Source organism: Aulonocara sp. 'chitande type north' Nkhata Bay, linkage group LG18, assembly GCF_057382095.1.
Source record: "Aulonocara sp. 'chitande type north' Nkhata Bay isolate Kocher_YH1m ecotype deep benthic linkage group LG18, A_spYH_male_GT1.1, whole genome shotgun sequence".
Taxonomy (NCBI): domain Eukaryota; kingdom Metazoa; phylum Chordata; class Actinopteri; order Cichliformes; family Cichlidae; genus Aulonocara; species Aulonocara sp. 'chitande type north' Nkhata Bay.
This window is the reverse complement of record NC_141361.1, coordinates 31,368,606-31,393,589: the sequence shown is the minus strand read 5'-3', so window position 1 is coordinate 31,393,589 and position 24,984 is coordinate 31,368,606. Positions and strand designations below refer to the sequence as shown.

The following is a 24,984-nucleotide window of genomic DNA, read 5'->3' as shown; positions in this document are numbered from 1 at the left end:
TGTTTTGTGTACCGCTAGCTGATGAGCCATGAAGTAAAACAAGCTGAATTTAATTTGAAACGCATGATGACGTCAAACTTAACAGGGCACTGAAATAAAAAGTCTTTCTAGAAATGTTTACATCTAGATAGCCGGCAGTCATCGCTGCTGCACGGACTGCTTAAATCCAGACTGCTGTGGAGCAGGGCTGCTTTAGCAGCCAGCCAAGATGGACACCGCTGAGGAAGGTAGCTAATGCCCAAACTTGATTACCTTAGCGCTAAATGGTAAAGTCATTCATGCTGACTTTGCATGTGACCTAACCGGCCCTCAACTGTTGTTGGTAGCAACGACCACGACTCCGTTGTCTTAAACTTCAGCAAAGGTTCTCCAGAAGTAGAGAAACCGCTAGCCAATTAGCGTTAGCCAGCCAGTTAGCTGGCATTAGCTTACACCCTATAAGCTGTCATGTCTATGTGGAACCAGAAATCCTAGAACGCATTACATGGGCACCAGATAGTGGTTACAACGTAGAAATTGTAGAGGGAGTCCAATTCACAGTGAAGCCACACGCAAAATTATCTAATTATGAGTTAACCTTTAATAAGTTGAGCCATTGAAACCGTTATGGGAGCGTACCGAACAGTATGACATGATAAGCTAGCGGTACGTTGGTAAGGTCGGCAGGTTAGCGCATTTAGGCTACCATTTGACAAGGCTCATTCACAACTTTGCGAGTTCAACTAAAGAGAAATTGTTATTATGACGAATGCTCTCGACATACTCCAAAAGCCTGCATTTTATAGTATATTTGGACTTCCAGAAAACAAGCCCATTATATTTTCCCTGAGCGAGAATGAAATTGTTTTTAGCCACTAGCATATATCTGAAGGATATACCATAAATATATATAGCTAAGGGTGATATCCTAACTCGTGTCATGCTCCTACTTCTTGGGCTAATTATAGTCATTTTATTTTTGTCATGCAGTGACACTGATAATCCAAGGATTTACAGTTTGCCCTAGTCTGACCTATACTGTTACAGTCACTTTAAATACGAATCCAATGCACAGACTCAGTCCTGACACATGTACACTGTTAGCGTTTTGTAGAAAGGTATTAGTAGTTTTGTATTACGGCTCACATGTGTTTATTAGTGTGGCTCAGTATATGTTTGGTGGGGTGTTTTGTTTTTTTTTGTTTTTTTGTTTTTTTTGTTTTTGCTTGTTTAAAAAAAAAAAAAAAAAAAGCACTGCCAGACTGTCTTTAGCTATGCAGATTCTTATCACTGTGTGCCTTTTGTACAGCCGATATCTGCCGGGTATGTCGGTCAGAGGGGACCCAGGACAAGCCCCTTTACCACCCTTGTGTTTGCACCGGCAGCATCAAGTTCATCCATCAGGAATGGTATGCGAGTGAGCAAGATGTTCATGTAAAAACTTTATGGTTTTCTCTTTTCGCTTGCTTTTCATGGCTTGCAGGTTTTGGTTTTTGGTCACATGGAAGTGCACGTGGTTGTGCAGTCCACAGAAATTACTAGATGTGAATTTCCAATTACATTTGCAAACAGTTGGATTTATCCTGCAGACCTTGTCTTTTTTGGAGGGGGGCAGTCTCACTGTGATGCTGTAAGATCTGCCTTTCATGTGGATGTTGCTTTGGTCATCTATTTAAAAATAAATAAATAAATCTAGAGCTGCCTCTTTCAAAAGGGGTAATTTGCCCTGCCATACTGCAACCGTTTTTCAAGAATGCTTTAAAAGTATGGGGGAAAAAAAAGGTTTCAGTGTGTTGACTCGGTCTCAGAATTCCCCAGATCGCAATCTTACCAAGGTTAATTAATGTAGGATTTGCTGGAAAAACAAATGTGATCCACAGAGGACCCACCTTGCTTAAGGACTTAAGGATGTGTGCTAACATCTTGTTCCTTGATACCCCTGGACATGTTCAGAGACTACTGAGGAAGATTCTTGTGCAATTCTCTGTGAGACATGGGTAAATTCACTGTTTCATTTTGTTTTCACAGCTTACTGCAGTGGCTGAAACACAGTAGAAAAGAATACTGTGAATTATGCAAACACAGGTTTGCATTTACACCAAGTAAGTTGTTTTTATCAAATCATTCAATGTCTTAAGACTGCATTCATTTGTTGTTAGTGCCTTCAAATGCCCAGTTATTATCTGACAATTTATTTCTGTATTGCTCTTCTCATCAGTCTATTCTCCAGACATGCCATCTCGCCTGCCTGTGCAGGACATCTTTGCAGGGCTGGTCACCAGTATTGGAACAGCCATCAGATACTGGTTCCACTACACACTGGTGGCCTTTGCCTGGCTAGGTGTGGTACCGCTCACAGCATGTAAGCCACATCTTGGAATTGCAACTAACGATTACTTTCATTATTTGTCAGTATATTTAAATAATAATTTTACTCTAAACATAAGAGGATTTAAAAAATTTATTAAGCTTTCCATTACCTGAACATGTCCTAACACACTTCCCAGTGTTTGCATATGAAACCACAGTATCAAATGTGAAACAAAGATTTGGGGAAATTTTATGTTTTAAGTGGAGGTAAAACATTTGAATTGGTTAATTGACTAAACGTACAACCAGTAAAAAAAAAAAAAAAAAAAGATGCTTGAAAACAAATAGTTCTGTGGACCCAAAGGGGCTAATGTTTGACTAGCATAAATAAATCACATGTGCTCTAATTAGATGTTTCAGTTCAGCACAGCGTGAAATGTAACACCATAAATGTACAAATTTGAAGCAGTTTGGTTTTAGTTATAAACTAGTTGAGAAGTGATCGCCATGTTGGGGGTTTTGTGTGTGGGGCTTTTTTTTGTTTTTTGTTTTTTAATTTATTTATTTTTTTCCCCGTCAATTTTGCTTTCATTCTGTGTTTCCCAACAGGTCGTATCTACAAGTGTTTATTTACCGGCTCTGTGAGCTCTCTCCTTACCCTGCCATTAGATATGCTTTCAACGTAAGTGTCTGCTTTTGGTTTTGTGCCTCCTCTCTCACAAAGTCAAGCTGCGTTTGTTCTGTCGTGTACTTTGCTTTCTTTATGGCTTGCACAGTGTTGCTGTTTAAATCAGTGCGTCCCAACGCTTTTTATTTATTTTGTGTTCTTCTCATGTTCCTCACAGCCCTATCAGAAGAATGCATGGCATGTTTCACATTTCGTCATTTGGATTAGTTTGACCTGAATGTTGTTCATAAAACGTACCCTTTTCTTTTATTTCTCCTCTGTCTCTCAATCAAGCTGAACTACTGTCACTAGCAACTCTGAATAACCCAGAGATCATGGGAAACTATAAATTTCTGTTCCAGAAAGACTGTTACTTCTGAGTTTATCTCAGACTCCTTCCCTCCCACTGCACCAGAACCAGCTGATTTACACTTTATTTCTTTTCCTCATTCATAAAGTCGCTCTTTAAATGCAGGCTGCTGACAGTCTGTTAAAATTCAAAGATTCAGTCGTTAAATGATGTCAACAACATTTTTAAGGTGCAGATTCTGAACCCCAATATATTTTCCACTAAATCCCCTAAATCAGTCTCAGTTGGTCCAAGCGCCATCACAAGCCAAAATAGGATTTTGGCACAAGCCAAAATAGGATTTTGGTTTGTGATGACCTCTTCGTGGGCGCTGACATTTTCTCTGCTTTGTAGCGTGCATGCTAATTAGCTCTGCTGTGTGGTGCAGTGCTGCTCTTTTCCTCTCTGTTCACAGTGCTGCATCTTTGCTTGTTTTCAAACTTATGTGTAATTTTCATCCTCCAAATGTGTCCATCTACATGTCCATGAACAGACAGCAAATGTGGAACTGGTTTTGTCCAATGCAAACATTCTGCTCTGCAGTCCTCCAAAATCCCAACAACACAATATCTCGTCAGTGACTGTCAAATGTTTCTTTGTAATGGTTGCAAAATCTCATTAGTGGCAGAAATAGTGTTACTTAAATAATCTGAATGTTTTTTGAAAATTGATGCCATGTCTCCTTCTCACAGGCAAAACCTGCTTGCTGACTGCCTCCAAGGCTGTTTTGTGGTCACATGCACACTATGTGCCTTCATCAGCCTGGTGTGGCTCAGAGAGCAGATTGTGCATGGAGGCGCTCCTCAGTGGTTAGAGCAAAATCAACCCCCACTGGTTCCTAATCAGCCCAACGGCCCTGCACCAGCTAATCAGGTGAGTTTTGTTTGTTTTTGTTTTAATTTATTTTTTCATCCTCTTTAAATCGGAGCAAGAGTGGGGCTGATAAAGACTTCCTAAATTCTGTTAGCTTCCTGCTACAGTTTACCATTACTCTGACATGGTTGGCATAGCAACAGACTCATATCTGTAAAAGTTTGCTAGTTAACGCTCAAAACAGTTTCTAGTTAAAATCATACATTTTATAATCTCTGACAGCAGCAGACAGATTTGGCCAGAGGTGTTGTGTTTTCGGGTTGTACATGTGTCTCATTCTAACACAGTAGCCCGTTAATGATGTTCAAAGCTCCCTGTGAATATTTAATGTGATAACGATGGAGTGATGAATTACATTTTGCATCCCAAACATTAGTGGTCACATCTGGACAATGTGGATATAAACTCCATAGTGACCCCAAGACAGGAGTTTGATTAAAATACTTTGTTTTTCAAATACTGAGCTTACATAAGCACAAAATTACTTTATTAACTTTTAGCAGGTTTTATTAATGAACTGTCATGTCTTTCATTATATTCACAGGGTGTGGGCGGTAACGCTGCAGCCAATGCTCAGGATCCTGCAGATGCTGAAGCTGCCCAGAATCCTGCAGAGCTTGGTCCAGATGGGCTGGCGCCTGCTAACGTGCATGTAGCTGGCAACCATGATGAGGCAGAACTGGATGAGGACGATGATGATGATGATGATGATGATGAAGGGGAGGATGATAACGAGGAAGAAGAGGATGATGAAGGGAGGGATGAAGATGCTGCCGATGCCAATGATGGAGGACAAGGTAGGCGAGCATTTTTCGGAACGTTATCTTTAATGTGTTTGTTTTAAACACTTGCTGTTCTGCTGTGGCACCGTTACTATTTCTTGACAGATGAGTGGTTCTGGACGTTTGTGGCTTTGAATCAGTAATGTTTGAAAAGCCTTCAGCACGACGTGTACTAAGTCTTACAAAGTCTTTGGAAGGCCTTTGGGTTTGGGTTATTTTTTTTGTTTTATTGTTGTTGTTTTTTGTAAGCTCTTATCTAAATAAATGGAGAGAGCCTCAGTATTGATTTTTGTGGTCACAGGGACATAAAAGCCGCAGGCTAGATCTAATAAAACCAGCTTTAGATATTTGTCTTTGCCCTAAAGCTTCAAAATGGGTTTCTGTTTTGTTTTTTCTTTGCAGGTTATACTTCTGATACAGATCCTCACAGCTTCAGTAACCACTAAATCGAGGGTGTCAGCAAATTCAGCCTCTCTGCACTGAATAAATGCAAAGCTAATTTGCATTAGAGTTACAGTAAACTAGGAAAGTTTTAAAAAATGTATTTGTTTACATGTTAACTACAATGGGGACTTGATGTGCCAACCTCTACTGCACATGTGTGTCAGAGAAACAACATGATTGGCTGTTTCCTTTTTCAGCTGCATGTTTGCTCTTTGAGGACAAGTCGGCACTTTTACTACTTCTCCAGCTGAATTCTGTTCAGTATCCTGAGTGCCTCGTAGCCACCTTTTTATCTTCATCATATTTTTAATACATGATGTGTCTGGACTACCTTTACTACACATGATGATGCACACTGGAGGGGTTTCCAAAAGCGTCTGGGTATGACTTTAAAGATAAAGTCCAGCCCTTCAGTACTATGTACTTGTGTAATAAGGGAAGGAAGAGGGTTCACTGCTGCTGTTGTTGTTTCTTAGTGTTTGTCTGGTCTGTGTTCTCCTTTGCAGAAGATTTGAACTGGAATGCACTGGAGTGGGACCGTGCAGCAGAGGAGCTGACCTGGGAGAGGGTTGTAATCTATTTTTCTCCTCTTTTCTGCTCCGTAAAGCCACGTGACTGAAACTATATATATATATATATATATATATATATATATATATATATATATATATATATATATATATATATATATATATATATATATGGGGTGCAACGATACACAAAATTCACGGTTCGGTTCAATACTTTGGTGTCACGGTTCGATATTTTTTCGATACAAAAAAATGTTCATGCCTTTTTTAATTTGTCATTTATTAAAATTATAAATATATATATTTTAACTCAAAAGTACAGTTTTTAAATTTAACCCTAACCCTTGTGCGCGTTTTTTATTTTGACAGCGAATGCGCACCTGCGGACCACTTATGTGCAGCCCTGGTTATTTAGCTCGTCATATTGCAGCCACAGAAATTCTTTTGTCCATGAAACCATAAAGCTGCACTTTCTTTTTGCCTTATAGTCTGATTTGTCATAACTTCTCCGTTTTGTGGTAAGCTTTTTTTTGGCTGTCACTTCTTCACCCTGACCTGTCTTATCCTGCTGCTTTTACACACGCACTCACATAAGCTCAGCGATTCTCTGCGCAATCAACCTCTCACATGTTTAAGCTTGCTGCGGGAGATTTCACTTGTCATGTTTGCATAGTAAGCTAACGATTAATAAGACGATGTCAGAGGAATTGGTGCACAAATTATCATCACTCACAGATCAGTGCTGTCGCTCTCTATACACAGTTCGCACGATTGCAAAGTGAAAGCAAAAAAACAAGCGCAAATTCAAACGCGATTTCAATATGTCACATATTGACAGTGGCTCACCGATGCCAATGACAAAATTACCCAGCTACAAGAATGCAAAAAGCATTGACATATATTTTTCCTTCCTACAATAGCCCGACGGGCAGGGAAGAGATGGATTTTGGTAGCCCGACTGAAAAAATCGCTAGCACCGGGACGTCGGGCTAGCGACTTTGCGAGCCCTGTATCTGTTTGAGGAATCACTCATCTTTGGAAAAGAGAGTTTATTACAGAGAAATGTCTCTTTCCAAAATAAAAGCTATACTATCCGCTTCTTCTGGGCTATATTCTCAGCAGCATATTAAACAGCTGTCTAAATGACTCGGCTAAAGTTAGTAGCATGCTTGCTTGTCTGCTTCCACTTGTCTTTGCACTAGGATGATGTCGGCATAAATGTGCAGTCATATTCGTTGTGTTCCCACTAGTGCTTTCAGGTTAATCTCGTTGAAATGACCTTAACGCCACAACACGGCAAATCTCCGTTAACGAGCTACCGCCGATCGCCCCGTGCATGGGGCTAGACGGCCAACACGTTAACGAGCTAACTGTGCTAACACACTAGTTCCCACCCATGTAATTGAGCATTGCATGGCACATCCAACACACTGTTTTACTTTAGTCCATGACTCGCTTACCTTCAGGGTCATACGTCACATGAAAACCAAAATAATTCCAAACACCAGATCTGAATGAGGGTGGGGGAGGTCCATGTTGCAAGGAGAGCTTAACTTCTGTCTGGCTAGCTTGCCCTGCTCTCTTTCTTCTGAGGATGCTGTCTGTGTTGAGCGCTCAGTGGATCTGCGCTCAACAGTGCAGCCTAGGCGGAGTAGTCGAACGCAGATTCACTGAGCGCTCAACACAGACAGCATCGTCAGAAGGAAAGTTGATAAAATAAATTACAAATTTTGTATTGTTCGATACATATGCGTACCGAACCGAAAGCACTGTATCGAACGGTTCAATATCGATACGAATATCGTTGCACCCCTAATAAATACACACACACACACACACACACACACACACACACACACACACACACACACACACACACACACACACGTATGTGTATATATATGATTTTTATTTTTTTTTAATTTATTTTATTTTTTTTTAATTAGCCGGAGTTTAGGGGTGCTGCAATACTCGTATCAATATTGAACCATTCGATACAGTGCTTTTGGTTTGGTACGCATATGTATCGAACAATACAAAAAATTTTATTTATTTTATCAACTTTTCTTCTGACGATGCTGTCTGTGTTGAGCGCTCAGTGGATCTGTGTTCGACTACTCCGCCTCAGCTGCACTGTCGAGTACAGATTCACTGAGGGCAGCGCAAGCTAGCAAGACATAAATTAAGCTCGTTGCAACATGGCAACTGCCTCAACGCTACCCGAAATTGAACCTCCCCCACCCTCATTCAGATCCGGCGTTTGGAACTATTTTGGTTTTCATGTGAAGCATGATGCTGATGGTAAGCGCGTCATGGACAAAAGTAAAAGAGTATGTCGGATGTGCCACGCAATGCTCAATTACATTGGTGGGAACTAGTGCGTTAGCGCAGTTAGCTCGTTAACGTGGTGACGCCACCCAGCCCCCACCATGGAGATTTGCCGCGGTATGGCGTTAGTGTCATTTTAACGAGATTAACGCTGACAGCACTAGTGGGAATGCAATGAATATGACTGCGCATTTACGCTGACATCATCCTAGTGCAAGTGGAAGCAGACAAAAACAACAAGCACGCATGCTACAAACTTTACCCGAGTCATTTAGACAGCCGTTAGCACGTGATTCTCCTTATGGGGACCTGATATGTTTAATATGCTGCTGAGAATATAGCCCAGAAGAAGCGTTATAGTATAGCTTTTATTTTGGAAAGAGCCATTTCTCTGTAATAAACTCTCTTTTCCAAAGATGAGTGATTTCTCGATCTGATAGATTTATTTTTTATTACTTTGTTGTTTCAGCAAGATTAAATTTACAAACTGTACTTTTGAGTTAAAATATATATTTATAAATTTAATAAATGACAAATTAAAAAGGTATGAACATTGTTTTGTATTGAAAAAAATATCGAACCGTGACACCAAAGTATCGAACCGAACCGTGAATTTTGTGTATCGTTGCACCCCTACCTGAATGTGTTAAATGGTGACTCTAACGAGTACTTTGTACTATGTTCTAGATGCTGGGGCTGGATGGTTCCCTAGTTTTCTTGGTAATTCTACATCTTTCTTTCATATTTACATTTCTGACACTATTTTATGCACTGTTTAAAATGTTCTCTGCCAAAATTAGTCATTCAGTGTAGATTGATGATTGATTCATTGTTTGTTTTTCAAACCACTTTAAAGCCTTTAAAATCACTAAAAATAATACAGAATAATGCGTAGCCACCTGATCTTGTTGGAAGGTGTTCAGGATGATGGAGCTGACTTGATCTGTAGCAGTTGCTTTTAAAAGTTTGAAATAATAGTTTAACTGAATTTCAAAATAAACCTTTTCATAAAGTGAAAGCTGGAGTTCTGTTGTGTGTCCTCTATAGGAACATGTGTTTTGGGTGGTGTCTCTCAACACACTCTTCATTCTGGTCTTTGGTGAGTCCCAGTATGTTTGAGTAATGTGATTATGATGAGTACATTATGAGAGAGTCATGGGTTCACTTCTAATACACCCTCTGTATATCTCTCTAGCATTTTGCCCATATCACATTGGTCACTTCTCAGTGGTTGGACTTGGTTTTGAAGACTATGTAAGTGCTTAGGACACACGTGTACACTTAGAACACTGTACTGTACCATGAGTTTGACCTACACTAATGGAATTTCTTGTGTTTGGTTGTAGCTCAAAGCCTCACACTTTCACGGCCTTATCACCACCATACTGGGGTACATCCTCCTGGCTGGAGTCCTTATTGTCTGCCATGTATCCTTGACCTAATACAAGTATTTGAATCTTACACACTAAGAGTGTAGTTGATTTATCACTTGGTATTGTTTGCTACAAGGACAATTTGTCCAGTTTTTATTAAATATTTTTGCTATAAGTTCTTAACTTATCCACTTATTTAAATCCTCATCAAATGTATTGTCCTATAACATGAATATAATCTAACTTCTACATACTATAGGGTAACTACAAATCCTGATGAACGTCGTATATTTTTGGATATATGCGACCTAAAATGTCACAAAATGGGGAGGTGGGGGGGGGGTATTATTTAGCTACAGTAGGACTTCTGTGAATATCAGGAGAGGTTTTTGGTCTTAAGGCCATCTTTTAAGCACAGTCCTAAAAAAACCTTAAGAGAAACTATTGATCATCTTTAGCTTGAAGCTGTTTGTATCTCAGATGAGGCTTTGTTTCATAGTGCTGATTAAGAAGTGCAGGTTGTCAAACTTTCTGTGAGTCCTTAACTGCCCCTCTTTTAGGCCCTGGCTTCATTAGTGAAGTTCCAGAGGTCCAGACGCCTGCTGGGTGTCTGCTACATTGTTGTCAAGGTAAAATAGAGCGCTGCAGCACTCTGTGTTGGTTTTTGTTTTCTGTTTGTCTAAATAGCAAAGCTTTCAGCTGAAACAATAATTAGTGAAATTATGATTACTTGTAAACGGAAGCTAAATTGCAAGTGTTTTCTATGTTGCAGGTGTCCCTACTGGTTGCCATGGAGATAGGCTTGTTCCCACTTATTTGCGGCTGGTGGCTCGACATTTGTTCACTGGTAAGACAAACATGCAGAGTTAGCTCAGCTCATCCTGTTGATACAGTCGCATGCTGGCTTTTAATGACTAGCCAAACACACTGATTGCATCACAATGACGGCATGTGCAGCAACTTGATCAAGAAGGAAAAACAATGTTAAATTGTGAAATGCTCAGAATGCTACAATTCCTAAAAACTGCTTTATAGCTGGTCACATTTTAAACACCTTTGTCTTCATCTATTGAAGGAGATGTTTGATGCCACTCTGAAGGACAGGGAGCAGAGCTTTGACTCTGCTCCTGGCACCACCATGTTCCTCCACTGGCTGGTCGGTATGGTCTACGTCTTCTACTTTGCCTCCTTCATCCTTTTGCTCAGAGAGGCAAGTGGATTGTTACGGACAGTGACATGGAAAACTCTCAAACAATGTTTTCTGAAAAAATTAGAGATTTCCCTCATGCTGTGTGCAGGTGCTCCGGCCAGGTGTGCTGTGGTTCTTGAGGAACCTGAACGATCCAGACTTTAACCCAGTCCAAGAGATGATCCACCTGCCCATCTATAGACACCTGCGGAGGTTCATACTCTCTGTGGTCAGTCAAACATTCTCCAGTTTACATTTAACCTGAAGCGTGACTGAACACCAACCAATCGCAGCAGATGGCCCCGCCCCTCCTGAGCCTGGTTCTGCTGGAGGTTTCTTCCTGTTAAAAGGGAGTTTTTCCTTCCCACTGTTGCCAAAGTGCTTGCTTATAGCGGGTCATATGATTCTTGGGTTTTTCTCTGTATTATTGTAGGGTCTGCTTTATAATATAAAGCGCCTTGAGGCGACTGTTGTGATTTGGCGCTATTTAAATTGAATTGAACAATAATCAGATTTACATTTAGTCTCTGAAAAAAGAAGAAATGTGTATGAGCGCATATACAAGCATAGGAATGGCTAGATAAATATTTGCTGTAGGGAAATGAAAACAAAGTGCTTTGTACATTTTTTTTTTTTTTAAAGTTTTTGAGATTTCTGCCTCCCTGCCATCTTAATACTGTGAAGTTGAGTGGACTCTTGTTTGTTGGACAATATGTTATTTTAACATCACCCCTCTGAACACACAGATTACATGGAAAAATAGCCAACATCAGAGGTGTTATTTTTAACCCATGTCTATTCTGTCAGTTGACATTGTACTTATCAGAAGCAACTCTGTCTCTCTCCATCTGTTTTTGAATATTCACTTTTCTTTACTGCCACAGCTCTGATGCACACACAGATGCATTCAGTTCAGCTCTTTAGATCAATTTCAGCCCAATTCCTGTCAGACTAATTCATTCAAGTTAGCAGATTGTTTCTTTTCTCAGTGCTTTGAGCAAATTAAATTTGGATTTATTTCCGTTGCATTTATGGAAATAAATATTCTCTTGATCTGCACAAATAAACCAGCCATTCAAAGTTTTCAAACCTTTCAGGGTTTAGGAAGTGTAGCAATTTAAAAAAAAAAAAAAAAAAAACCCCAAAAAAAACCAAAAAAAAAAAAAAAAACGATACAAGGTTGATTATTTCCACTATTTCACATACAGGTTTATTCCAGAAAAGCATAACTAATGCAGCGATGAAGCTGTGGCATACTTCTTGGCTTTACCTCAAAGAGGATAATCTTTTTACTGAGATGACGCAGACCGGGCATTGCTTACTACAGCATCATATTAATTCTAATGACACTTTTAATGAACGTGTATAGACACATACACCTGGTTATGACACACAACATGACTTCATTTATAGAGAGCTGCTCTTCTTTTACTGTTAGCACACATCAACTTGTTAAAATATTAGGAAAGTGTGTGGCGTAGCAGGCACTTAGTTATCGGAGCACATTTTGTAAGCTGCTAATGTCGTGTAAACATGTCAGGCAGTGTTGTACATGGTAGTCCTGACATTTTTCTCTGTGTAGGAATTGTACAAATTAGTAAGAGACTCACAGGAACTGAGATTCAGAGTTTGACATTATTTTTGAGTTTAAAGTGTAGTCTGTTGAATGCCTGACTTTTAAATCTGTTTACTGTATCCATTAATCTCAACACTCCTAATGTTTGGTTGAACTGACCCGGCAATCAAACTGTCATAAGATGTTTTCTCATAAGACATTTGTACACACTTGAATGCCCTTTTTTCTTTCTTTTTTTTCTTTTTTCTTCTTTTTTTTTGTTAAATGATCCATCATCCATTCTGAAATTTGATGATTTAATGCTGTTGTTGACTTACATATGTATATCTGTGTGTGTGCACATTTTCAGGTGGTGTTTGGCTCCATTGTTCTCCTGATGCTTTGGCTTCCTATAAGAATCATCAAGCTGCTGTTCCCAAACTTTCTTCCCTACAATGTCATGCTTTATAGGTACAGAGTAAACATTTGAAATTCTGAAAACTATTGATGACCCCAAACTGCAGAGTTTACGTTTGGGTTTTTTTTTGGTTTTTTTGTTTTTTTTCCTAAGTCACTGTAAAAAGACCCCTGGGTGCTACTTGCAGTCAGTCAACAATGTTCTGTTCTGCATACCAAATATTCTAACAGCTAAATGTTATTACAATAACGCTTTTGATCTGATAAATGTCATTGTTTTAAATGTCTGTGAAGGTTCTCAGTCATCCAGGTCATCGTTTAAAATGTACTGTGATGACTGTAGTCTAATCATAATGGATACGATAATGAGTCGGTCTGAATTGAGGAGCAGTGTCTAGTTTTCATGTTATGTTAGACGTCTGTGATGAAAACTGTAGAGTTTAGTTATAACTGCAGTTCCTATTTTGATTAACTATATTAAAAAAACCGTATAATCCAGTTACATTTTCAAGAACATGATTTGGGATCTAGCGCTTGACATAATTTAAAATACACATTATCTTTGTCTTTAAAGCACTTAAACTGTGGAAATGGGAAATCTGTAGAAAATGAACTGCTCAAAGGTCGTGATGTGTACATTGTGACGTGAAACGAGTTTGGTTTGTGTTCTTCCTCTGCAGTGACGCCCCGGTCAGTGAGCTGTCGTTGGAGCTGCTGCTGCTTCAGGTGGTTCTGCCAGCACTGTTGGAGCAGGGCCACACTCGCCAGTGGCTCAAGCGCCTCATCCACGCCTGGACATTCACAGCTGGATATGTGCTGTAGGCTGGAGATGCACACACTCGCACACACTGCCAATTTAAATCTGAAGCATTTAAGCACCAATTTGACTTTTTATGATGACCTTTGGCTGTGGTAATTTGGAGAAATGAAACAACGAGACGTACAAAGAGACCACGGTGTGTGTTAGTTTTTGTCTTCAGTCTCATACACTGTAATAAAAGACTGCATTTGCTCAAATGGCTCTCCCACAGTGATCTTCACTCCTACCTGCTGGGAGACCATGAAGAAGATGACAACCAACAAAATAACCATCCTGGTCGCGTTAACAACAACCGGATCCCGGGCCTCGGGGAAGGGCTTCACGCTGCCCATCAGGCCATTCTGCAGCAGGGTGGCCCCGTTGGTTTCCAGCCGTACCACCGGCCCATCAACTTCCCCATGAAGGTGGGTGCTCATCTCAAGAGTCCTGTCACTTTTGAAGCCTCTGCTCATATTGAATGTTAACCGTTTTGTGTTTCCTCTTGTTCAGATCATTCTGTTGGTTGTCTTCATGTGTGTCACACTGTTATTAGCAAGTCTGATCTGCCTCACACTGCCAGGTAAGATGCAAGCAGGCAAATTATCTCGTGTACATCAGCGGTCCCCAACCTCTTTTACGCCACGGACCAGTTTATGCCCAACAATATTTTCATGGACCGGCCTTTAAGGTGTCGCGGATAAATACAACAAAATAAAACTAGTACCGTTACCGAAAAAAAGGTTTATTCATAACACACGTGAGAAGACCCAGGAAAACAGAGTAAACGATAACAAAATAACGCTGAAAACAGATTTAAAAACCCTGAAAACTATACATTTCACACCTGAGCCTCAACTCTCGCGGCCCGGTACCAAACGACTCGCGTACCGGTCCGAGGCCCGGTGGTTGGGGACCGCTGGTGTACATGATGTCTCCTGGCCCTAGCTTTCAGCTAGTCGTTTTTTTTTTTTTTTTGGTTTTTCTTTTTCCCCCCCTCCACCTTCTCCTCCTTCTCTCTCAGTGTTCGTGGGTCGTTGGTTGATGTCCTTTTGGATGGGCAGCGCCATGGTTCATGAGCTGTACACAGCAGCCAGCGGTCTATACGTCTGCTGGCTGTCCATTCGAGCTGCCACGGTGTTGCTGTCTTGGATGCCACAGGGACGGACAGTCATCATGCTCAAAGTCCACGAGTGGACGCTCATGGTAATGTGGATTTCTGTCCCACCGACTGCAAATATATCATTTCTCAGCTGTTCTGTGGCAAGTTGTATTCTGATTTATGGATTGGGTGTGATGTCCTGATGGGAACAGATCCTTAAGACGGTGGTGGTAGCCCTGCTGTTAGCTGTGGTAATTCCTCTGCTGTTGGGTCTGCTGTTTGAGCTGGTCATTGTTGCTCCTCTCAGAGTGCCACTAGTCCAGACGCCTCTCTTCTACCCCTGGCAGGTAGGAACACTTACCTAAGAAAATGTGAATAAATTTCTAAATGGTGAACTAAATTGTTACTTCTTGGATTTAGTTACTGCATTATTTTATTCTTCTCAACCATTTTATTTTCTTGTTAATGCTGCTTGTGATGTTAAATGAATTGATCTAATCACAGCAACAAATCAACACCTTGTGTCCGTTTTGAGGATGTTGGCATGTCAACATTAGAAGCATTCATGTGATGATATTTTGCGATGGTGTCTTTGTGTCCTGGTTATGTACTGACTCTTTGTGTGACAGGACTGGGCGTTGGGTGTGCTTCATGCTAAAATCATCGCTGCTATAACACTGATGGGCCCTCAATGGTGGCTTAAAACCGTTATTGAGCAGGTCAGTCTTGCATTCTTCAAAGTTGCAGTCAAAATAACGAATAAACACTTAAACAATGCAGATGAGAAATGTGCAAAAATGTCAGTATCATCAAACTGATAAAATCCTGTTTTCCCACACTGGAATGAAGGAACTAATCTCCCTCTCTCCCTCCTTCCTTCCTGCAGGTGTATGCTAACGGCATCAGAAATATTGACCTCCATTTCATTGTGCGTAGGCTGGCTGCCCCAGTCATCTGTGTGTTGCTGCTATGTCTCTGTTTGCCCTACACAGTCTCTAAAGGTGTTACACCACTGTTAGGTATGTTGCTTGAAATGTCTGTCTTTCAGGGATGTATGGATATTCTTGTACCTTAGTGTACACAACAAAGATCACTTTTTAGTGTTTAGAGGACTGATTTCTGGTGTATTCATGTTTCTGGTAAAGTTTTCCTTCTGTAATTGGAATAGGAGATGGCCTAATGGGGGGGGGAAAAAAAATTATACCCCCTCTCTAAGATTTTAATATCAATTGTGTTGGGAGACTGCAAGATGGTGTGTGTGGTGAGAATCTACTACACAAATGTGTTCAAAGGAAGTGGTTCATGATGAATAAAGTGTGAAACTCAGTGAATTGAAGAAAGTAAACAGGAGCATTGCATTGAGAATGAGGTGACACAGGAAAAGGCTTATAGTGAGTTATGTCAAGCTGGACACTAAGGAAAGAGAAAAGCACTTGCATCGACTGGCTAGTCAAAGGGAGCAAGCTAGATTGATCAAGCAGCAGGTCAGGATAATTCGGGATGCAGATGGAAAGAGTACAAAGAGAGGGAGACCAAAACCACTGGAGGGTTTATTTAAAAAAAAAAACAACACACAATCTTGGAGAATGAGAGGAACCCTGAAGAATGGAGACTTGTCCTGATTTTTTTTTTTTTTTTTCCCAAGAACAAGGCTGATGTGCACAACTGTAGTAACTAAAGAGGAATCAAGTTGATAAGCCACACTGTGAGGCTGTGGGAAAGAGATGCTGAAGCTGGGTTAAGAAGCAGGAGTTCAATTCAATTTTATTTATATAGCGCCAAATCACAACATAAGTCGCTTCATAGATACAGAGAAAAACCCAACAATCATATGACCCCCTATGAGCAAGCACTTTGGCAACAGTGGGAAGGAAAAACTCCCTTTTAACAGGAAGAAACCTCCGGCAGAACCAGGCTCAGGGAGGGGCGGCCATCTGCTGCGACCGGTTGGGGTGAGAGAAGGAAGACAGGATAAAAGACATGCTGTGGAAGTATGGCTTCATGCTGAGAAAGAGCATTACAGGTGTGGTGTTTGCTTTGAAAGGGGGACTGGCTAGTCGACTGGGCGATCGTGGCTCAAGAGTTGGGAGTTCGCCTTGTAATCGGAAGGTTGCCGGTTCGAGCCCCAGCTTGGACAGTCTCGGTCATTGTGTCCTTGGGCAAGACACTTCACCCGTTGCCTACTGGTGGTGGTCAGAGGGCCCGGTGGCGCCAGTGTCCGGCAGCCTCGCCTCTGTCAGTGCGCCCCAGGGTGGCTGTGGCTACAATGTAGCTGCCATCACCAGTGTGTGAATGTGTGTGTGAATGGGTGGATGACTGGATATGTAAAGCGGTTTGGGGTCCTTAGGGACTAGTAAAGCGCTATATAAATACAGGCCATTTACCATTTGAAAGTGTTGCTGGAGAAGTACAGAGAAGGTCAGAAGTTACACTGTGTCTTTGTGCATTCAGAGAAAGCATACGATAAGGTGCCAAGAGAGGAACTGTGGGAGTGCCTCAGGGTGGTGCAGTACATGAGGACAGCAATTCAGTGGTAGATTTGAGGGACTATTTTTGCAGACAACATTGCGATCTGTACTGAGAGTAGGGAACAGGTGGAGGGAGAGAGGTACAAAATGCATAGAAGGTGAAAATGTGAAGGTAGAAGATTTCAGAATAACTGAAGTCAATACAAAGCAATGGACGGTGCAGAACACTGCAGGCAGGGTGGAGAGGGTGCAGACGAATGTGAGGGGTGATTTGTGACAGAAGGATGGCAGGAAGAGTGAAAGGGAGACCTGCTGTAACAGGGGGTGTCAAACTCCAGGCCTCGAGAGCCGGTGTCCTGCAGGTTTTAGATATCACCCTGGGTCAACACACCTGAATCAAATGATTAGTTCATTACCTGGTTTCTGGAGAACTTCAAGACATGTTGAGGAGGTCATTTAGCCATTTAAATCAGATGTGTTGGATCAAGGACACATCTAAAACCTGAAGGACACCGGCCCTTGAGGCCTGTAGTTTCCCCACACCTGTACTAGACGAAGGAATACAAGAAGAACTCATAAGTGTCATAGATGTAGTTAAGGATTCCTCCTTAACTACAGAGGGTTGGTGTGACAGATGAGGATGCTGGGTAGATGGAAGCAGAGTGGGGGCTTCTAAAGGGAATAGCCAAAACCTTTACAGTCAGTCTGTGCAGTACAGATGAACAGGTTTCTTTTTTTATGTTTACATTATGTGGTATTTCTTATAATTCTCTGTAATACAAGAAAATGAACTTATGGCCAAATTGTGTAACTTAGACATAATTATTATTTTATGATTATTAGTAATGAACTGTCATTTTCCCTAGATATAATAGCATTTGAGATAGCAGTGATCCATAAAGTAGACCTATTATACTCATTCTTGGACTCCGCTAGAGTAGCTTTAGATGATTCACAGTTCAAGATGTACTCAGAAGTTAAAGGTCATCAGAGGGACAGCTTTAGTGTAGCCCCTCAGTTCATCCTCTAGTCTAAAATGAGCCCTTCTAACTCTTCTTTCTTTAAGGCCTCTGCCTATTACTTTTGCTGATACTGAAAATTTAGAGCAGACTGAGACTCTGCAACTTTGAGAATGAAAATAAATGTTGTTGGTTGTTGATTAAATTAGAAACTGATCAAAATTCAGGCACAGAGGCCAGGGTACCGGCAGAGCCTCACTAATTTAGACAGGGTGCATTTAAAATCTGCTTTTTATGCAAAGCCTATTAAAAGGTAGCTGTGGTTTAAACAGGGATTTCTGATGTTCACACAGACAACACATGCATTTAAACAACCTGTCAATTAAGAATTCCCAGTCCTCTCCTGGGAATAAACTGTTAGCTGTTCTCTAAGCAGCTGATTGGTTTAGTCTTTCCTCAATGTTTACTCTTGACAAATGTTAAGTGACTTGCTCTCTGGCACTTACCTCACCCTCTCTGTTATAGCCCATCAATTCCTGAAGACGACCCAAACAGCAGCTCCTGTTTCACTGCTTGTTCTCTCTCTCTCTGTATGTAGGAGTACAGCCAGAGATGCAGACACTTGTGGAGAGGAGAATCTATCCGTTCCTGCTCATGGTCTTCATCCTATTGGCCATCCTGTCGTTTCAGATACGACAGTTCAAACGCCTCTACGAACACATCAAAAATGACAAGTGAGTAGTGGTGATACTTTTTTTTTTATATATGTTTTTTTTATTTTATTATATAAACTGGGGGGGGGCTCTGTGTTCTAGTAGGATTCAGAGAAAATCCAGTAGCGGAACCTTGGTGTGGAAACACGATTCCATTTATGTTTGTCAAATATTGACAGGAAAAAGGTTTGGTCAGGGTCATGTTTGAATTCATTGATGCGTATTCACGCTCTGATCAGTAAAGCTGATCAGTAATTCTGAAGGAGAGAGTAGGGAGGTATGAGCGACACAGAAGTTTATTTTCCAAGAAGACAACTTTTAAGGCCTCAGTTACATTGGCTTGGAGACTGGTTACCACTGGTAACCATAGCAACCACTGTTTACTACAGAAAAATGAACATTGGCAAGTGGTCGTGGGACATTGCTTGCTGTCGTTAGATGAAATCTGTCTCACAGGACTGCACATAAAACCTCCCTGTGATCGCTTTTGTTGTGAGCAGATTTCCGCTGTTCTGCATGCCACCTGTCTGCAAACAGTCTTACACGAACCACAAATGGAGGCCGTTGGTCTTCAAGTCAAACCTTTTACTTTAAAGTCGCCATGAAAAAAATATATTTTTATAGTGGTTCATTTTTTTTATTTTTTATTTTGCCTAAAATATTTCAACATAAAATTAAACAGTGTAAAATGTCTGCACGGCTTCCAGGGTTGTCCCTACTAGCGTGTTAGTGCAGTTGTAGCTCTGCAGTGGGAATACGAGGAAAGATCTTAGCTAGTCAGTGGTGTGCCCTTCCATGCTGCTCTTTAAATTGTTTGCAGAGCTAACAAATAAGCTAACTGTTTCCATCCCTCCTGCAGGTACCTGGTTGGACAGCGACTGGTGAACTATGAACGTAAGGCGGGCAGGAGCATGTCCTCCTACAGCACCTCCTCATAGACTGAACCGTGCTGTGGGATCGGTGGAGCATACTCACACTAGCCCATCACCAGTAGCCACCATCAACGTATTGTGATGAAACCTCTTTTGTTTTCTTCCTGCTCGGCTGTCTGCTTCAAACGCAGACTGAAACTCGTCAACTGTCCATCCTGGTAAACGTTCATGTCCAACGCAGCTGAAGTTTTCATTTGTATTTCACTTGTTTTTAAAAGGCTTTGTGTTGAAGTCAGATTTTTTTACCTCAGACTGTGCTTCCCTTTGAGTGAATGTTGTAAAGTAGTGTCTGGGTCACTTTGTTTAGACCTGTACATAACCACAACAAGAATCCCTCTCTGTTCCTGTGTGCATCAACAAGTTTTCCTCACCTCCCTTTATCAGAATGAAGTAGTCAGTGATGAGGAGAGACATGAATGACGTAGCAATGTGATTGTATTTTTTTTTTCCTTTTTTTAGTGGTTTTTATTAGATGTGTGCGTTCATATATTTTTAGTCTTGTATATTTCTTGAGTGAGCTGGTAGATGACCCTTTGAGAATTAGAAAAAATGAAAATTGCATTTCTTTATGGCCACACTCACCAAGGACGGGCTCCTGTGGTTTGTTTGTTTTTGGAGGCATGGGCCTGTAAGTTTGGAGATCAGTCTGGTTTTTAAAATGAAGCAAATTCACCTTCTACAAAGGAGAGGGTCTAAACCTGAGAATAGAAAAGTCACAGCACAGAACAAATGAGTTTTCAGGTCTCTCCATTAAATTTTAAAGGTTTTTCACACCCAAACAGCACGGGAGCACAGCAGGTGGTTGAGATAATTTCTGCAAATGCCTCCATCGATGAGCAGAGGATAACACACAGGCAAACTGTTTACACTATGGCTGCCACCGGCTGCTTTGCAAGTGACGTGACTGCATTTCTTTATGCTAAATCCCTGGACTGGGCTTTTTTACATTTACAGACCCTGCAGTCTGATTGGAAAAGGTTTCAGCAGAGAAAGTGGGACATAACTGGAGGCAAAATGTTCTTCCCAGTTTAATTTGGACTGACTGTTGTTTTTTTGTTTTGTTTTTTTTAATGTTTGTTTGTTTTTAGTACATCACTCTTAGAGGGACTTAGAGATGACAGAGCTGGCAGTGCTGCTAATCAGCTACTCACACTAACCTGAAAATCAGCTGTATAAAATAAGAAACATGACTAATGAACTGAACTGGAAAACTCAAGCACCCCTCACACAGAGCCAGCTTGTGTCGGTGCTTTATTTACTTCCTGATTTACTTGCTCTGATTAATCATGTAATTGCTGTGACTTGCTAAGCTCAGTCAGGTCAAGACGTAGCGCATCAAATCAATTTAGTTACAAGTAACACCCTAATGCTGGCTTCACATTAAACTTTTGTCTATATTTGTAGGGTAGATGGAAATGGGCTCGTTGCGTTGTCTGATGTGTTTCGTGTCTCCACTGAGAGACGGGCGCAGCTTGCCCAACTGACTGTCACTGCAGGACCTGCAAAGCAGGAATTGCTGTATCCATAGATTCTTAGGGGTTTTTTTTTTTTTTTTGGTTTTTTTTTTGGGGGGGGGTTTGCCCCATCACTGCAGTGTCCCTACAATTGTGCTCCTGTTGGTTAGTGTGCTCCTGTTGGTTAGTGTACCGCGGAGTGAGACAATTGGTTAAGGACGGTGTCGTTTGTTTACGGAAAAGTCTTCACAGCACAACTGAGGGTGTAGGGTACCAAATCTTTTAGGTTACTGAGACGAGCTTTGATGGAGCTGAGAGTTTTCTGCATCCCTGATTTAAAATGAGTTAAAGTAGTTTTTAGCTTAGCTGCTACTAAATATTATTAGGATTTCCAGGTGTTACTGTTGCATAGTTAACATTAAGTAGAGCAGTTTGTGGTGAAGTAAAAGAGGGGTTTGGGTTTTGTTTTTTGTTTTGTTTTTTTTTGTTTGTTTTTTTTCCCCGGAACATGATAAATATGCTAGCTTCTCTGGCAGAAGAGGAGAGAACAAATGAGCTGAAACTGACCCACATTCACGTCTTCACCTGCTCACAGGTCCTTAAGGTGATTTTCAGAGGAAGAAACGGATTATTCTCTGCACTCTCATGTAAGAAATTCACTGTTAATTGAAAATAAGCCTTGAATAGCAGGAAGCTGGAAGAAGGTGGCTCGTCCTCGATTATGTAACACTAACATTCACCTGTGGTTGTTCTTGTGTCCTGCATACTTAGCATTGGCATGCATGAAATGAGCAGACTGTATCTGTAAACCAGCATAAGTACTGCAAAGAAACTGTCTTAAATAGAAATGAGAAGTTTGAATGACACCTGCATGATGCTGATTTTTGTATCTGTGAAACTAGTTTGCAATTTTACAATTTTAAGGAGTAGTTGAACATTCTTTGATGGGCTGGTTTCATGAGAACATTGATACCACAGTAAAGTCAGAGAGTAGTGAAACTGTTAGCTTTAAGTCAAATTGCAACAGACGCCACCCACTGCACCTGTAGTTAATGACTGATTAATAAATTAATTGTACAATTTTTCAGTTTCACAAACTGGAACAAGTCACAAAAATGACTTTTATGAAAAAGCCAACATGTTCCATGTAATCTCCTTGGATTTTCTTAGATCACTATACGTGTTGACTAAGTGCAGTGACGTCTGAAGATTGTAGGAGGTATTCTCATGTAACATGTGGCCTAAATGTGAAGAATCGTTTCCCCAGAGTCACATTTCACTTTCTACAAATAGCTATACTCACTGTGCATGTGGAAAAGTCATTGTCTGAGATTTGTCCTCCCACTGTCTTACTTGTGTGACCACATTGTTTGCTATGCTGCCCAGCATTTCTCCTTTCACATGACAGAGTTGTGATGTGTCCTATGTGTAGATCCAGAATGAAAGCAGACAATTGGGTTTTAGAAAAGATTTATTTTCACTGAGTGAAACGAGCTCCGGCTATTTTCTGAATCATTTTTGTTACTAATGAGAACATAAAACAAATTTTATTTTAAGCGACTTGATTTGGTAACTAATTTTTTATGCAAATGTTTTAATGTTTTGCACCTTGTACCACACTTTGCAATCATTTCAGAATCCACTGTAACACAGTCATGCTAGCTCCATTTATTTTAGCCCCAATGAGACTGAAATGTGTCCGTATCTAACTGGCTGTATACAGTGGCTTTTACTTAAATCATAGGTTTTCCCTAACACACTGAATTATTAGTGTAATGAGTACAAACTGCTTTTCTGTCGATTGTGAATGACATCAACTTTAGTGCTTCTTTAGCTGTAGTCCTACTGCTGTGTGGAGTGCTCAACTTATATAAATATATGATGCTATAAAGTGACCTTTTTAGTCTTTGAACTGAGCTGGACACTTTGAATTTTAGTGTTGAATTTTTAGAAGAAATTATTTCTATTTTTATATGTGGAAAAAGGCAGTGGCATGTACTGTAACATAAAGATGTATACTTAAAGCTCTGATTGTTGGTTCAGTCATATGAAACATAATAAATGCTTGAAAAGATTCCTCAAGATTGCTGTTTGTTCAAGTTGTGGCCAATGTCTCCTTTAAACAAATGTTTAGTCTGGGACCCAAGCTACATGTGAAGTCCTTAAAGACACTTAACCTCTTTTTCCAATAGGTGTTAAACTTGTCGCACTGCCAACAGGCCCAGACAGGCCGGGATGTGTTTGAGTTCTAGAGATCACAGGGGTCAAGGGGTGAATCTGATACCTAACAGGTGTCTTCACCCGTCGCAGATGGAAGAGTTACTGTACACTTTCTTGGAGAACAGTAGGAGTGATTTCCTGAAGGGTTCTTTATGGCAGTGAGCTCTGCTGCCTCAGTAGTGTAGAGTGGGAGAGATGGGTTGTCCATGATGGAGAGCAGTTTGTTCAGTGACCTCCTGCCCCTCAAAGACTTGAACGCATCCAAATTCTGACCAATGATGGTTTCAGCCTTGGGAAACAGGAGACAGCTGAAGTGCTGTCACTGATCCCGAGGAGCTTCTCATTCAGCAAAAGTGATTGGATGATGTTAAAGGCACTGGAAAAAACAATTAATTTCATTTAGATTTTTTTAGTGCCAACTCACAAGGCACTTTAAATTGCATTTTAAAGACCCTTACAACTATCCAGAGAAAAACTCCAACAATCAGATGAGACTTGGTGACAATGGGAAGGAAAAACCTTTAACAGTTAAAACTTCTGGCAGAACCAGGCCCCACAATCACCTCCTCACTCCTGCTTTTCCTTCTCTCGTGTTGCCTCCAAACACACCTTCACCTCCCCTCTTCCTTTGTCTTTGGCCAACAGTTTCCACCGGCACTCTAGTGATGATCGTTAACCCGAGCCCCAACCGATCTGGTATGGAAATCTCATTCTTCTTCATCCGCATGTTTGGTTTGGCAAAGATTTTATGCCAGATGCCCTCCCTAACACAACCCTCCCCATTTATCTGGGCACTAGGAGTATACAGGCTTGTGGCCTCCCATGTGGTAATGTTATGTTAGAATTCATATTTTGGTACGAAGACTCATTCCTGAAGAAACCCTTGTTCCAATCAGAGGGGTGGCTAAGTCATGTTATATGAGTACCCCTGCACGTTTCATGGTGCTACTTTGTGGAAACATGCAGGTGTTCTAAATATTTATTCACATAAATTTATTTCATAATTAAAACAACATCAATCACATACGTGAGTGTCAGCGGTTCAGAACAGTCTAATTCCAAACTGGAATGATGTCTAAGGAAAAAAAACGGCTACAAAATAGGATATGGGGTTATTTCTGCCAAATCCAATTACCTTTGTGCTAATGCACAGTCTTAACAGGTAGCCCAAATACAGATTAGGAGCATATGCAGTGGAAACCTGATCTCTGCTGTCAAGCTAAATCTGATTTTCCCAACCTGTGCTTCATTTTTTAACAAGCAAAATGGGCTCAACGTTTTCATGCCGATTAAATCATAGAGTAAGCGGCTGTGGTTCAGAAGAGATTAGCACTGTCAAAAAAAACATTTCCTTTTCTGCTCTATTGTAAAACCTTCAGACTTCAGGCAGAAAACAAGTGTAAGGTTTCTCTGACAGATTTCTACTTTGCATAACAATAATTTCAGACTTGGAGAAAAAAAAAGTATTGTGCTCATTGGAAATTAAAACAGTTAACAGATGGATTTAACAGCTACAGATTAATGTTCCTGTGCCTGATAGAATT

The 24,984-nt window shown here is 40.7% G+C and overlaps 1 protein-coding gene across 1 annotated transcript; it reads left to right on the top strand.

The window, feature by feature from the left end:
- The first annotated feature begins 58 nt into the window (after positions 1-58).
- On the top strand, positions 59-23,302 carry LOC147308995 (E3 ubiquitin-protein ligase MARCHF6-like). Its single transcript, XM_086271048.1, has 26 exons — positions 59-227; positions 1,289-1,388; positions 2,008-2,081; positions 2,198-2,341; positions 2,899-2,971; positions 3,998-4,178; positions 4,723-4,975; positions 5,911-5,972; positions 8,950-8,982; positions 9,310-9,361; positions 9,458-9,516; positions 9,609-9,689; positions 10,196-10,264; positions 10,408-10,482; positions 10,711-10,845; positions 10,934-11,053; positions 12,750-12,850; positions 13,477-13,614; positions 13,828-14,020; positions 14,106-14,175; positions 14,617-14,798; positions 14,907-15,041; positions 15,324-15,413; positions 15,581-15,713; positions 18,720-18,855; positions 19,694-23,302. The coding sequence occupies exons 1-26, from the start codon at positions 209-211 to the stop codon at positions 19,770-19,772; spliced, it is 2,787 nt and encodes a 928-aa protein (XP_086127174.1). The 5' UTR covers positions 59-208; the 3' UTR covers positions 19,773-23,302.
- The last annotated feature ends 1,682 nt before the right edge of the window (positions 23,303-24,984 follow it).